General features: G+C 44.6%; 1 protein-coding gene across 1 annotated transcript in view; it reads left to right on the plus strand.

The window, feature by feature from the left end:
* Positions 1-471: 471 nt before the first annotated feature.
* Positions 472-15283, plus strand: part of MARCHF4 (membrane associated ring-CH-type finger 4) — a 107184-nt gene continuing 92372 nt past the window's right edge. The window contains exon 1 of the mRNA XM_047082538.1: positions 472-987. Coding sequence (XP_046938494.1) covers positions 472-987 — 516 coding nt within the window. The remainder of the gene's footprint in view (positions 988-15283) is intronic.

A 15283-nucleotide genomic window follows, 5' to 3' on the forward strand; every position in this document is an offset into this window, starting at 1 on the left:
CCCCACCCTTTTATACAAAAGAAAAGAGATTTCCCATTGCCTAGGAATTTGAGAAGAACCTAACAATCTTCTCCTGGGAAACTTTCTAACAACTAGACCTTGATCTCAAGGCCCAAACAGCCCTTCCTCAACATTTTTTAAAATCCCCCTTCCCCTCCCAGTGCCCCAGTCACAGGCAAAAAGGAGACACCCTGAGCAAAGCTAAGGCTGGTGGGAGGGAGGAAAGAAAACCTTTTTTGTTGTTGTCGGGCTTTCCAGGGAGAGTTCAAAATCAGTGACTCACAGTTCTAAGTCCTGGGGGCAATTGATTTGCTACTTGGAGGGGGTGTAAGAGGAGCCAGTGAGAAAGCAGACCCCCCCCCATAACGCAGCTTTGCTGTGGACCCCCCACCCCCACCCCAAACCATTCTACCATCTTCCTCTGAAAAGACTCCAGCTGCCCCTCCTGGGCTCTCTGCTTCCACTGGGCACATGCTGATGCCCCTGAGTGGACTCTTCTGGTGGTGGTGCTGCTGCTGTGCCCGCTCCTGCCGTGGATTGTGCGCCCCGGCTCCCCAGATGTTGCGCCACCAGGGTCTCCTCAAGTGCCGCTGCCGCATGCTCTTCAATGACCTGAAGGTTTTCCTACTGCGGCGCCCCCCTCCAGCGCCCCTGCCCATGCACGGAGACCCCCAGCCCCCCAGCTTGGCGGCCAACAACAACACCCTTCCGGCTCTAGGTGCCGGGGGGTGGGCAGGCTGGAGGGGCCCTCGAGAAGGGGTGGGCAGGGAGACCACTCCTCTGCCACCTCCACCACCTTTGCCACCTTCTTCTGTGGAAGATGACTGGGGTGGCCCAGCCACAGAGCCACCCGCCTCGCTGCTCAGCAGTGCCTCCTCAGATGACTTCTGTAAGGGGAAGGCTGAGGATTGCTACTCACTGGGCAGCAGCCTGGACAGTGGCATGAGGACCCCGCTCTGCCGCATCTGCTTCCAGGGGCCGGAACAGGTGAGACCCCTTTTCCCTTTTCCTGCTGCCTTAGGGTGTCCTCAGGTCTTGCAGATAAGTACTCACCTGCTTGCCCTCGGGAACGATTGTGCCGTCTCTAAGGGCTCCTCAGTGATGTTTCTTTTGGTTAAGTTTGTCCAAAAGGTGTCTGGTTCCCAGCAGAGCCTGTTTGGTGGCTGAGTTGTACCCCAGTTTTTGCATTTTCCTTCCAATGCTAGTGTCTCCAATTCCATCCCAAAACTCCATAACCATCCTCAGAATAGACGATTCAGAAGTCAAAAGTGATGAAATGAAGGAACGTGGTGGTACATTCATGCTTGTAGCCGAGATATCTTTTTATCTGATTTGTTGTTTGCTGACATTCCCCCCAGCCCGTTTTCAGTCCCAGATTTAAACTTCTTCCCTCTTTGGAGGGACATGTGCAGGCATCTTGTCCTCTTTCCCCTATTCTCACAGACTGAAACACAACAAGCCTGACCCTATTCTTTCACTTTGAACTCCCCCCTCCCATATTACATTGACACCCTCAGCAGTATGTTTTAGCCACTGAGGAGGAAATGGAGAGAGATTCTAGGTCCAAGAAGACTCTACAATTTGCTAAGACACTTCTTGGCAGACTCAAGGTTTTCCTAGTTTGAAAGCAAATAGGTAAGCAGGTTGAGAGTGAGTTGAAGGGATATGGAGAAGGAAGAAAGGGAACCTTGTCATATCTACTCCTTTTCTCAGGCCTGAAGCACATCAACTTAGAATGTCCCTTAAACTCTCCCCATCCAGGATAGGGGATGCCAACTATAGTCATGAGCCAATCTTGCTAAGTCTGAAGGTCCTCCCTACCCCATTCACTCAAATTTTCAGACAGACTCATGCCAGCCCTTCCAGCTCCACTTCCAATCTAGTGTTTTCTAGAGGCTGGAGATAGCAGGTGGACATTCTCCCAGAGTCATGAATTGTGGCAACACTTACCACAGAATCCCAGATGGAAAAGACTCACCTGAAAATTTGACCTAGTTAGTGATGCTGGAGAAGGAACATTCAGTCGCACCTTGGTCAGGGTTGTATGGTTGCTCAGCCACTTTTTCACTAGTTTCCCAGAAGTGGAGGGAAGACTTCTGGGTGTTTCCTGAGCAAGACGCAGAGCATCAGGATGCCATGCCAGTGATCCTGAGTGGCCCTGGCTCTTTCTGAAGGCTTGCTCTCTGAGAGACAGGCTTAGCTGACAATTTCATTCATTTCACCTTTGCTCTGAATGGGCAACACACTTCTGGGACAGATGATGACTGGGGTCCCTACTTGGGCATTATGAAAGGAGGTGATGTGGATCTCAGTGAATAAATGTTTCTAAGGGGCTGAGGGTTGGGTTCCTTCTTGAGACGAGGCTTGCCTGGAGTCCCCAATGAGGTCCTGCCCAGAGCTGAGGACTCTGTTAGGTGAGAAGGTCCAGGGTGCCTGCTCAGTGCCTTTTTTCCAGCCCTTCTCTCCACTTCCATTGGTGGGCCTCCAGCAGAGGCACAGTGTGGAGGGGCTTGGCTGGCAGCAAGAATGGGCCTTACTGTGGGATGCTCCTGCTCAGCATTCTGCCCCAATCAGGAGCCTCATCTTTTCCAAAACGAAGAATTATTTAGCTTCCTAACTCCTTAAGCTGTTTCTTTCTTCTCCCATATGGGTTGGCTTAGGTCTACATGTCACCGAGGCTGCTGGAAGTGTGGCTTCTGGCAAAAACACCCTTGTCTCTAGAAACCGGCAGGACTTGGAGCCTTTTCTGGATGATATTTCACCTGCTGTGTGAACTTCCTCAAATTGCTTTATGCCTCGGGGCCCCTTTTCCAACTTCTGTGATTTAGAGGCACCTTTCTCTGTCCTCCTTTTTTCCTTATAAGTCTGTTAGGAGGATTCAGAAGATAATGAGCCTGAAAACATCTTGAGAAGGATTAAAATATAATGGCAGGTATTTTGATCATGGGAAAGCAGTATTTTGTTGAAGAAAGAAGAAGAAAAGGATCATTAGGGCTATTGTGAAATACCCTCACGTGATACAGGGTCTAGGCAGAGGTTAGGAGTTTCCTTTCTTCTTCATTATTTTTATGGCGTATCATAAATAAAGCATTGAATTAAAGCACTAACACAATAAAGGAATGAGCTCTATTATTATGTGCAAGTTAGCACATTAAGACTGGATTCGGTCAAGCACTTCCTGCACACGATGATGATATTTTGGGGGTTTGCATTATTTGTGCAAGGGCCAAGAGATTTTAATGAGATTGTGCTCTCATAGTAGTAAGAGGAGCATGTGTTAGATATGAACACATTTTCCCACTTTTACTTGTTTTTCTTCACAGGATATCAGTGAGGAAGAGCGACAAAGGGGAGATGGGGAAAACTCTTTAGAGTAGGAAGAGAAAAAGACAGAAAGTAAAGAGCTGAGATGTCAGTATTTCATTTTCTGTTCAGGAAGCAAGCTATCCAGCAACTGTCCACATGTGGCTGTAAGGGGAGGGCAGTCTGCAATCTCAGTGGCTGAATGTCTTGGTCTTTTCTTTGCCCAAAGGAACCAAAGAGCTCCCTGGTCTTTTGCCACTACTCCAAGGGCTAAAAGACTGCCCTAAATGAAGATTTGGTCTCTTCCTGATAAGGGTTTGTAATGTATGGGGTAAGGGGCGACTGGAGGAGCCAGGCAGTTCTACTTTTGCACATACCTATAATGGACTTTACACTCATTTGTTCATGCATTCTTTTACCTAAAAAATGTTTGTTGGGAACCTACAGTGTGCCAGATGCTGTTCCAGGCACTGAGTATCCAGTCATGAACAAAATAGGTGAGGTCTCTTCTCTTCTAAAGGTGACATTCTAGTGGAGATGCAGGAATAGACCAGTAACCTAGTAGATAAATAAAGCTATTTCAGATGGTGTTGAGTACTATGGTGAAAGTCAAATAGGAGAATGACTTAGACAAAAATGAAAGGGAGGGTTTGAGAAAGAAGCATCAACATTAGAAAGAGTGATCAGAGACAGCCTTCCCAAGAATGTGCCATCCGAGCTGGCCCTACATGATGAGAAGGTGGCACTGATGCATAGGCCTGGGGGAAAAGCACTCAAGGTGGAGGAAATAGCAAGTTCAAAGACCTGAGTGTGAACAAGTTTAGCATGTTTGAGAACCAGAAGAGAGGACAGGAGGAGGCAGATGGAGGGTGTGTGTGAACAAATGCTTTGAAAGCCAACTTGGCTCCATGCTCACAAGCTGACTGAGTAGCCACCCTCCTCTTCCCAGCCATTCATTTAGGTTGGACAGGGGTCAAGGATACATGGAAGTGTGGGACAAGAGCGCAGCTGGCAGCTCTTTACTCTCTGTTTCTGACTGAAACTGCACTGGTTCACTTCGGTGGACCATGGTGGATCAGCTGAGATCTCTGAAGCCAGATGGCCCCAGTTCAAGGCATGAACAAGTAGGACAGCCTCTCTCCGCTCCAGATTCTTCCTCTGTAAAACAGGGATAATAATGATAGTCCTCAATTGATGGTCATTCTGAGCATCAGATCAGTCAACACAGAGCCATGCTGTCACAGTGTTTTGTTGTTATTATGTCAGAGGCAAGACAGTGCTCCTTCTGCCTCATTTAAAAGGAAAAGTGTGCCCCGTTTCCCAGTCTAGTCCCTAGCAGGACTGCTGTGATTGTGGTCTGGTGTGATAGTAGATTGCTTCCTGTGCACTCACAATCCTCTAGGTTCAGAGTGCTGCTTCTCTATTTCCATCATTAAAAGTCTCTATTAGGTAAGTGCCTACCTATGCCTGCTGCTCTGCCAAGCAGTGTCTGGAGACACAGGGCAGATGTGGCCCTGCCCTCCGGGAGTTTCACAATCTAACCCAGACATCACAGAAGCTGATAGGGATCAAGAACACAGACAGTGGGTCACAGGGGAATTATAGTAATATTGGATACAAGAAAGAGATGTGTGCTTAAAAGTGGCTAATGTGTGGGGTGCCTTTTCAGAGAGACAAGTGGAGGAATGTGCTACCTTTCCCCCAATTAGTCAGACAAGGCTTCTCTGTTTCTGCTGAAGACCAAGTGAGAAGAAATAGATGTAGGATGAGTTTAGACAGCTGGAAGCAGAAAAGCTGTGAGACACATGGATACCTCGACAAAGAGGTGAAACCATCTCCTAGGTGGAGTCAGCTGTGGAACACCTAGAGGTTGCTACAAGGATGAAATCCATCATGGCAGTGGTGGGGGGGAGGGCACCTGCTTTGGACCTAATGGAAAAGTGGAAATGAGTCTGGAAGAGATTAACCTGCTTGGCCTGCCTCCCTTATTCTTCCTGGGGTTGGCTTCCCTAGAGCTCCACATTGAGAAGGGGCAAGAGTAGTGTGAAATATTTCAGTCAGTGTTTTAGGTCCTGGGGTAGTAAGAGAAGAGGTTTGCAGTGCTCAGGGGAAACTGGAGACCCAAAGATGCATTAAGAACCTTGGGAATGGAGATCAAGGAGAGAATTTTAGGAGAGACCCATAGAGTATATTATTTTTCTTAGTGTTCTGGTTCGATTTTACACTGTGTGTGTGTGTGTGTGTGTGTGTGTGTATGATTATTTAATTAGTATCAGTCTCCACAGATAATAGGCCCATCCCTAACATTTATTGACTGTAGAGCAATAGTATAGGTGGGGGCTCACATACCATAAGCCAAAGTATTTAAAAGTCATAAGTCCAGCTAACAAACTGTTAAATAAAATGAATTTTATCTTCCTATCTTGGCAAATAAAATGTCAAAACAACCTGGAAGACAGCTTTGAATTTAGAATTCTTGGATTCCTTAGAATTCTGTGCTAGCCAAATGGGGGTACCTGGCCCTTGGTCTACAGGCCACTTGGATTCTCTTTCCTCTGCTGGCTACATCTTGCACCAGGATCAGCTTTTGTCACACATGCGTGGACTCTCCAGCTGGCTTACCCAAGCTCTGTCTGTCCTAACCCTAAACAGTTTTCCTTTGCCCCTCTCCTTTTGAACCTGAGGAAGAGAAACCTGAATGCTCTGGAGGCAGGCTCATGTCTGAATACACAGGGATTCCAGGGTCCCAGGTAATTGGAGCATGTTCTATAAGACGGGTATAGCTCCTTGACCTCACAGACTTCCTATGCAAAGGTTGCAGCTGAAAAAGGGCCAGAGTGGGGCCTTCTGTATCAAGGGACCCTCTTGCCTGGGTCTAGGAGAAGCACTGCAAAGGGATTGTAAGACCCCTGGAAGCAGCGACTTGTGTGTGTTTTCACATCATTGGGTCATCAGCTCCCAAACTACTACCTGGCACCTGTTTCACACTCAGTAAACTTTTGTTGAATGAATGAGTTTCTAGAGCTCATCCAGTGGGCAGCTCCACAGGGAGGGGGACTGGGGAGAAGAGACTATCAAGGAGAAAAATATTTGCTGGCATCAGGTGCTGAATGTGTGCTATGCAGAAAGGGCAGAACTGTTCTGTGGAATCACAAACGGCAGTGCCTTGGCCAGTGATGAAATCTTCAGGGAAGCCAACTTGGGCTTAATATTAGAAAGAACTTTCTATCAAAGCTGTCCCAAGATAGTATAGGCTGCCTTAGAAAGGGGCTCAAGTGGGGGACTGGAACTAGTGACCCTCAAGATCCTTCCTGGGCTTGAAAGTTGGGGTTCACTACAATGAGATTGCTTGAGGGCCCAGAAACATTTAAAAATTTTTTTAAAAATGTTTATTTATTGTTTAGAGAGAGAGACAAAGCGTGAGTGAGGAAGGGGCAGAGAGAGAGGGAGACACAGAATCCGAAGCAGGTCCAGGCCCTGAGCTATCAACTCAGAGCCCCAAACAGGGCTCTAACTCAAGAATCTCGAGATCATGACCTAAGCCAAAGTCGAGGTTTAACCGACTGAGCCACCCAGGCACCCCTCCCAGAAACATTTTAATCTAAGCGGAGAGAGATGAACTTGCATCCTTTTTCAATTCAAGGGGTCATCTTGTCCCCATATCTAATGCTAGTGTACATGGCATGTACAGATGTGCCTTCAGCAAAGATCACAAAGAATAGTCTCTGTCCTGTGTTCATGGAAATCCCAAGTTGTTGGCGATCATGAATTTATACCTGGCACATATCACAGTAGGAAAGCAGCATGTCGTGAATGATAGGCAACAGATGCCAACATGGAGCTAAGGATGCAACACCATCCCAGAAAAGGGGAAGCCCAGTTAACCCCTTCCCAGAGTCATGAGAGGGCTGTTTTCATTTTTCCATCTTGGATCTTCCATGGTAGTTTCTCCATTCCTACTTCGGCTAGTCTGGTCCTGTTTAAACTGAAAGCTCCAAGGACCCACCCAGGGTTCTCACCAGTGCACTCTCATTCTTTACTAGGAGATGATGTAAGGATGCTCAACCTCCACCATCACATCCCTGGCTGCTTTCCAAATTTAGCTATCTATTGTTTTTACATGCACATACACGCACACACATGCATGGGAATAAAGCACTGAGTGCACCTGTCTCACCTTCACAGGAAAAATTAGGGATTGGAGGAAAGGAGGCACCTGGTGTCTTGACAGGTGTGGAGTGATTCTCACCTCAATTGTCTGTAGATCCTTTACCTGGTGTTCACTTTAGAGTCATGCTTCCTCACTTGCCAGCCTGCCTCTGCTTGTGATGGGTTGGTTAATTTATTGGGTGGGGCTTCTAGCTGAGCCCCTCCCCACCAGAAATATACTTAATAAAGCTGGTAGGGCAGGAGTAAAATAAGGATTTCTAAAGAGCCTGGGAGGAGAAAGGCCAGATACTGGAACTCTCTTTCTCTCTCTCCTCCCCACCCCCCAACCACCGCCATCGTCTTTTCCAGCTGGTATGTTGGAGAAGCCCAGCTGTGGCCTGTGAGTTGGGGGAGGGGGAGCTGGTTCAAAGGGGGAGGGGCTACTCGAAAGAGTGTGGGAATGAGCGAGCTTCTTCTTGTTTGCTGGGAAGGAAGCCAAGTTGGAAGTGAGCCCGGATGTAAAGGAGCTGGCAAGTGAATACTGTGTGGCCTGAGTTGCACACCATCCCCCTACCGAGTGTATCAATGTGAGATGCAGTCTAAGTGTGCATATTGCCTATAGTACATATTTGATACCTCCCTCTGCATATGTTAAAAGTAAAAATGGGGTGCACATGGGACTGGCTACCTCATAACAAAATAGGCAAAATTGAATTAGTTACAATTTGAGTTCCAGTAGATGCAAACTGTCAGAGAAAAAGAGGATTCACAAATATAGGCTCTAACTCCATGATTCAAGCCCTCGAGGGGGGATACACAGGTCCCAGTTTTGGACCTAGCTCATTGCTCTCATGAGGATTTCCCCAGGTTCCTGCTTAGAGATGTTGAGGTGGACAGATCAAATTAGTTTCCTTCTTTATGGAATGGTCACTTTGGATGTGGTAGAAGTGAATCAACATCAGTTTCTGCAAAAGAAGCCTCTCATAGCCACCCATAGTGGCCTGTATGACTCTGCATGCAGTAGGAGCTCAATATTTGTTGATCCCTTGGTCTCTTTCCTGGCACATGTTCATTCCAGATTCATAGTGCTATCTTTGGTCCCTAGTGTATGCATGGTAGAAGGTATATTTGTCTTTGTGTGTGTGTGTGTATACATGTGCACATATGTGTATGTGACTGTATGCAAGTTAAAATGCCAGGCAAAAGGGATATGGATGCTGTCTTGAGACCCCCTCCACCCCATCCAATCTCCTTTTCAGATTCTATAATGACAAATAGTGATGATTCTTTTTCTAGTAATCATAGTGATCACTGTCCTGGCTTGAGTCCACTTGGCCAGGAGCAGACCTTTTCTTATTCTATTGCTGAATGATGAGAGGAACACAGGCTTTGAAGTCAGAAAGACATGAATTTAAATACCAATTTCGACCCTACCCAGCTGAGTGATCTTGGGCAACTTACTTAACCTCCCTGGACTTTGCTTTCATCGTTTATAAAGCAGGAATACAATACTCAACTTGAATACGCATCATAAATAGTGGCCATGCTGTATTAAAGTTTTAGGAACATAGCAGCTGTTCATTAAATGAGAGCCATCTATACCTCCATTCTGTCAATGTGGCTCAGAGACCTGGAGTGGGGCCCCAAGATCATACTGCTGCCTTTCCTACTACTCTCTCTTACTACAGCCTTAAAAAATCAGATGCTGTAAGTAAAGCTGTACTTTGACCACACAGTAAACCCCCAGCTGTTTTTGTGCCTGACATCAGGGATCCAGTTCAGATCACTGTTCAGATCCAGTGTGTCTGTTTAGCTGACTTTTTGCCTCTGTATTGCCTCACTCAGTTCAACCCCTCTGCTCTCCTGCTCAGGTCTCTCATCCCCAACATAGTTGTCTTTATCTATCTCCATCACCACTATGTTCCTGACAGATCTTTATTAAGCAGTACTCTCTTCTTGGCAGGAACTGTGCAGAAAGACACTTTCCTGGACTCTGAGTCCCTAGAGGCCAGGAGCAGACTCTGCACGCAGAGGAGCATGTAGAGGAAGTGGCAGAAGAAATGCTTGCCCAACGTGTGACAGAATGGTGTTTGCCTTCAGGGTCATCCTTAGACTAGTGTTTCTGAAAGCCTGGGATGAGATGGTACCCCCAACAGACACAATGTTAAATAATGTTGGTCGTCAAGTGAGAACGTTGTTCTCTTTTCAGTTTGTTTTCATGCCTTATGATTATGTCTAGGAGAAAATCTCACTGGAGTGATAATATGTCTTTAACACCTTTTTAACACTTGTCAGTCTTCTTTGCAAACAAAGAGAACTCATCAGCCTTAGAGTCCTTGGACATACAGTAATATCTAGCTAGAATTTGTTAATCTGGTTTTGTTTGCAGTTGTGTGCATCTGTTCTGTTTTTTATTAATCGACTATTTTGAAAAGCAGTTCTAGGTTTGAAGCAAAACTGGGCTGCAAGTACAGAGTTCTCATGTACTCCCTCCTTGTGAACCCCCCAACCCAACCTCATCTTGTATTAGAGTGGTGATTCGTTATAATGGATGAACTAACACTGACACATCATTATCACTCAAGGTTCATAGTTTACATCGGGCTTCATTCTTGGTGTCGTAGGTTTGAAGGGTTTTGACAAATGGATAGTGGCATGTATCTACCCTATCATTATAGTTTTACTGACTTAAAAATCCCCTGTGCTTCACCCATTCATCTTTTTGCTCCCACCCTCGGATTCCTGACAATATAGCCTGGCCTCTTCCAGAATGTCATATAGTTGGAATTATACAATGTGTAGCCTTTTATGACTGGCTCCTTTCACTTAGTAATATGCACTTACAGTTCCTCCATGTCTTTTTGTACCCCGATAGTGCGTTTTTTTTTTTAGCACTGAATAATATTCTATCGTAGAGACACAGCTTGTCTATTCCTTCTTGGGTAAATGACATCAGTTTTTATTTATGGTAGTGACAGAAGTCTTTTTTGGAAATAAATTTATTGAAGTAAAAATGTAAGACAGAGAAAAATGTTAAGTATGAAGTAAATAATAGGATAGATGGTACATGCATATGTTAAAAAGTGTATGCAACTGAAGTTTATGTGATACGGTTCTGGGATGCACACTTTATAATAGTTCCGAAACATTTGTGGATACCAAGAAGTGCTTCAAGAAGGGGGAAAATGCAGAGTTAGGTCATGCACATTCCATGGCATCCTGGAATCTGCATTTTCAACAGCTGTTTTTGACAATTCTAAAGTAGGTGATTCAGGAATACTGTGTGTTAGGCAGCAGTTTGGAGGGGCAATAAAATGGGAAGGAGAGATAACTTCCAGCAGACCTGAGGTTCTAAGACATACAAGGAGCAGGGAGCTGGGCACTGGAGGGGCAGGGAGGGCACAGGGCCACGTGACCAAGAAGGAAATGACATGTGTCACTCAGGGCAGAGGCAGGAAGGGATATATCTTGCGTCTCTCTCTTTCCCTGCTTCCTTCATCTGAGAGCTATATGTTTCAGACGGGATAGACACAAGAGGGAAACACTAACCCACATGGGATTGTAACACGAGGGAGATGGAAACTTTGATTGTGTTAAGATGCTGAGACTCAGAGCTTTGTCTGCTGCCCAGCTAATGTTAAATTCCCTGGCTAATACAACCATTAATTCCTACTTCTGAATTATGTTCAGAGAGTATTCCTGAGTCAAGTCAAATCAGGGGACTCCGTAGGGAAGTCCGAGGGTCTCAAAGCAAGGCAATAGAAAGTGCATAGCTTGCCGCCCCATAGCTCACTGAGGCCCCACAACAACATGCGTCAGTTCACGAATAACACGTCACTTTTGCCTATAGCTCATTGGCTGGGTCTAGAAACATGACTCTACCTAATAGCAGTAGGGATGGGGACTGTCATCTTCCTGGGTGCCTGTAAAGGGAGGAAACTCAGATGTAGTGAGCTCTAGAAGTCCCCCTCAACAGTATTAGTACCTCCCTCTTAGGGTTGTGAGAAAGGTAAATGAAAGAATGAAAGGTAAATGAAAGAAAGGTAAATGAAAGAAAGTCTTCTGTCTGTACCATGGAGCAAATAAAAGAAATACGTCATAACACTGCTGCAAGAATTTGAGTAGACAACACTTACCGCAGTGCATGAAGGGGCTCCCCATAAACACGGGAAAGAATACGAAAGGTAAATGAAAGCATGCAGAACACGGCTTGACCCACAGTAACACTCAGGAAATGCTAGTAGTTTTGTTATCATCTTCTCAGTTCTACAAGGAGGAAATTGTGCCCAGAAATATCTAAGCCCCTACTAGTTCTGCTGTTCTCTTCATGCCATATCAGGTGGGGGAGTTGTACCTGGGGCTGGCATACCAATTTCCCCACCACCAATAGCCGTCTGCCTAGAAGAATGAACTTAGAACTGGAACTTAAAGACCCAATCAGGGAAAGAATTTGGAAAATAGGAGAATGAAGACTGTTCCAGGCATAGGAACAATGGAAGCAAGGAATCAGAGATGCTTTTGCAGAAAATTGGCAGGGTGGATAAGAACATGGCGTCTACATAGCCAAGCAGAACATCTTTCAAATCTCACTGTTGCTGTGCAGTCACTGTGTGACCTTGAGCAAATCATTTACAGGCCCAGAATCTTCATTTCCTCTGCTATAGAATGGGAATGATAATAACAGTATCTGTTTAGAGATTGCTGTGAGGCTCAAATGATATAACACATGTGAAACTCTTGGCACAGTGTGGAATGAAAACATACGATAAATTTAAAAATGTCCAATAAACATTAGCTCTTGATGTTGTTATCTGATCTCACTGACTCTCTATTGTCTTCTTCAAACTTTCTTTGAGAATTTCTGCCTTGGCGTGTGTGTGTGTGTGTGTGTGTGTGCGTGTGTGTGTGTCTGCCTGTGGCTGCTGATCTCAGGAGATGCTTCCAAGACATCATAGGGGTAGATGAAGCTAAATATACCAAAGCACTGCTGGTAGACTAAGTAAAAATTATCTCACAGATATACATACTTTCCCCCCAAATGTGTGGAAGCCATTGTGATGAACAAAATCAAAAGCATCCTTCACTTTAGTGTAGTGTCTTGTCAATAAGTATATTCTCCATCAGTAGATACTCAAACTACAATTCTGGTCACTTGAGGGCTTGTGAAACTTTAAGCGTTAAAATGGATCTAAATTGAGGGATATTCTACAAAACAACCAGCCAGTAATTTCCAAAAGTGTCAAGGTTATGAGGAATGAAGAACAATGAGGGAAATGTCCCAGATTAGAGGAGTCTAAGAAGATAATGATATTTAAATACAATGTGTGATTCGAATTAGATTCTGTACCAGTTAAAGGACATTAGTGGGACAGGTGGTGACACTTGAATAAAGTGTGTAAACCAGTAAGCAGTATTGTATCAACATTAAGTTCCTCGTTTTGGTCATTGTACTATGATACATGTTAACCTTTGGGGAAGCTGGTTGAAGGGTCAATGGGAACTCTTTGTGCTGTTTTGACAAGTTCTTAGATTAATCTGAAATTATTGCAAAATAAAAAGTTAAAAAATAAAAATAATTTAAATGGAGATGGTTACTCATATGTGGAAAAATTGGGAATTACTAGTACCGAAAAAAGACCATGGGTTACAACAACCTCGTTTAGAATTTGGGCTCTAGAACTTCCTAGCTGTGGATTTCAGGCAAATCATTAAGATCCTTTGAACTTCAGTGTCTTCTGTCTGTACCATGGAGCAAATAAAAGAAATACTTCATAGCACTGCTGCAAGAATTTGAGTAGACAACACTTACCGCGGTGCATGAAGGGGCTCTCTGTCTGGTCTCTCCTTCCACCTCTATCCAGGGAGGATGATAAACATGCCTTGCACATTTCCCTGGTTATAAGTACTGTGTGCTAAGTGCTTTGAGATTGACAAGGTGATGACTGAGCTGTGAAAGTGTTGAGTGGGCAATGAAGTTTTCCCAATATGGGATCTTAAGCATATAAACAGAGTTAATAACCATCAGCAAAAACAGCGTTGGCCATTATGCAGTGTTCTTTAGCAGTTTTTAACCTAACACCCCAAAAGGAGCTCTTTGGCACATTGAGTGAGTGTGGGTTGTATATTTTGATACATCCTGTGGCGATCCCTCCAGGAGCTGAAGAATTAAGCCTCCATGTAGCAATGTGCTACTTTATAAAGGAAAGCTTTCTAGTACTGGGGCGCTGAGTTATTCAATGTGTTTAGAAAACAGCTGCCCAAACCAGGCAGCTGCAGGTGAATGAGAGCAGGTGTGCGTGGGAGTGCAAAGGTGTCCACTCCTGTTGGGTGCATGTTTGTGGGAGTGAGCGAGAACAACGAGGAGGGGAGGGAGTGCGGGTGTGTGTGCACGTGGAATACAACTAATTCAGAAGAAAAAGACATTTGAAGGTGTTGATCCTTTGGCTCTTCCAGCCTTTTGCATACCTTTGCTCCAGAGAGAGCCCGGAGTGTCTAGTCTTTGCAAAGTCAATGGTGATGTTTTACATAATACACACTGCCTCGTCTCTTGCTTTGAACACCCATTAAGTGCTTCCTAGAAAAAAAAATTAGTTTGGGACTTTGGACAAGTATATAATACAATTTCAAAGGTTCTTCCTCTCCACCACCCCCCCCAAAAACCACATAGAGGTTCTTCATGATTTAAATTAATTTTCGTCTTTCCTATGAATGTAAAGGAAGTAAAAAAGTGTTTATTTGACATGATAACTGGAATTTGTTTCCAAAAAATCCAGTGACTATAGATGATACAAGACTGATCATATGTTTAGAAGTGCTGAAATTGGGTGATGGGTTCATTCTACTATTTTCTCTACTTAAAGCTTTTTCATTACATTATATTTTGTTTATATTTATATGTATTATAATTATGTATATTTTATATATTTTCTTTACTTTTATGTGTGATTGAAACTTTCTATAATAAAAAATTGACATATTACTTGCTATAAAAAGACAATTTTTTAATTTTTTACGTAAAAAATTTTAATGATTATTTTTGAGAGAGAGAGAGCACAAGCAAGGGAGAGGCAGAGAGAGAGGGAGACACAGAATTTGAAATAGGCTGCAGGCTCTGAGGTGTCAGCACAGAGCTCAACGCAGGGTTTGAACCCATGAACCACGAGATCATGACCTGAGGTAAAGCCAGATGCTTAACCAGTTGAGCTACCCGGGCACCCCCAAAAGACAATTATTTTTATTTTTATTTATTTTAAAGAGAGTGGCAGAGAGAGAGGGAGAGAGAGAATTCCAAGCAGGCTCTGTGCTATTAGCACAGAGCCTGACACAGGGCTTAATCCCATGCCCTTGAGATCATGACCTGAGCCAAAATCAAGAGTCAGATGCTCAACTAACTGAACCACCCAGGTGCCCTTAGAAAGACAATTTTTAAAAGGTTTTACAAAAGAGGAGATGAAGTTACCTGAGGATGGACAAGATAGCTTTGGGCATAATAATGCTGGGGACCCAAGTCAAAGATAGAACTTGAGTGTCTCCTACTGGACACTTCATTAGTCTTGCTCATTGAGGGGGAATAAATTTGATGACATCTTAAGGGGTCTTCCATCCCCAAAGGTCATGATTTGAAGATGAAAATGTCCTGATGTCCATTTCCTTTCTGGTCCACCTGGTCTGGTGGCAGCAAAAGGATCAGTGTGACCATTGACTCAGCAGACAGTGACTGAACACAGCTGGGTGCCAGGTGCTGGAATGTGGAGATAAGATGGGGAGCTCAGAGTCTAGGAGATGTCACAAGATGACATGATGATTTCCTCGACCCGGGGTTGCATCCATT

This window comes from Lynx rufus, unplaced genomic scaffold (assembly GCF_022079265.1).
Source record: "Lynx rufus isolate CCGP_SWC_20201006 ecotype Redwood Valley unplaced genomic scaffold, mLynRuf1.p SCAF_2, whole genome shotgun sequence".
Lineage (NCBI taxonomy): Eukaryota > Metazoa > Chordata > Mammalia > Carnivora > Felidae > Lynx > Lynx rufus.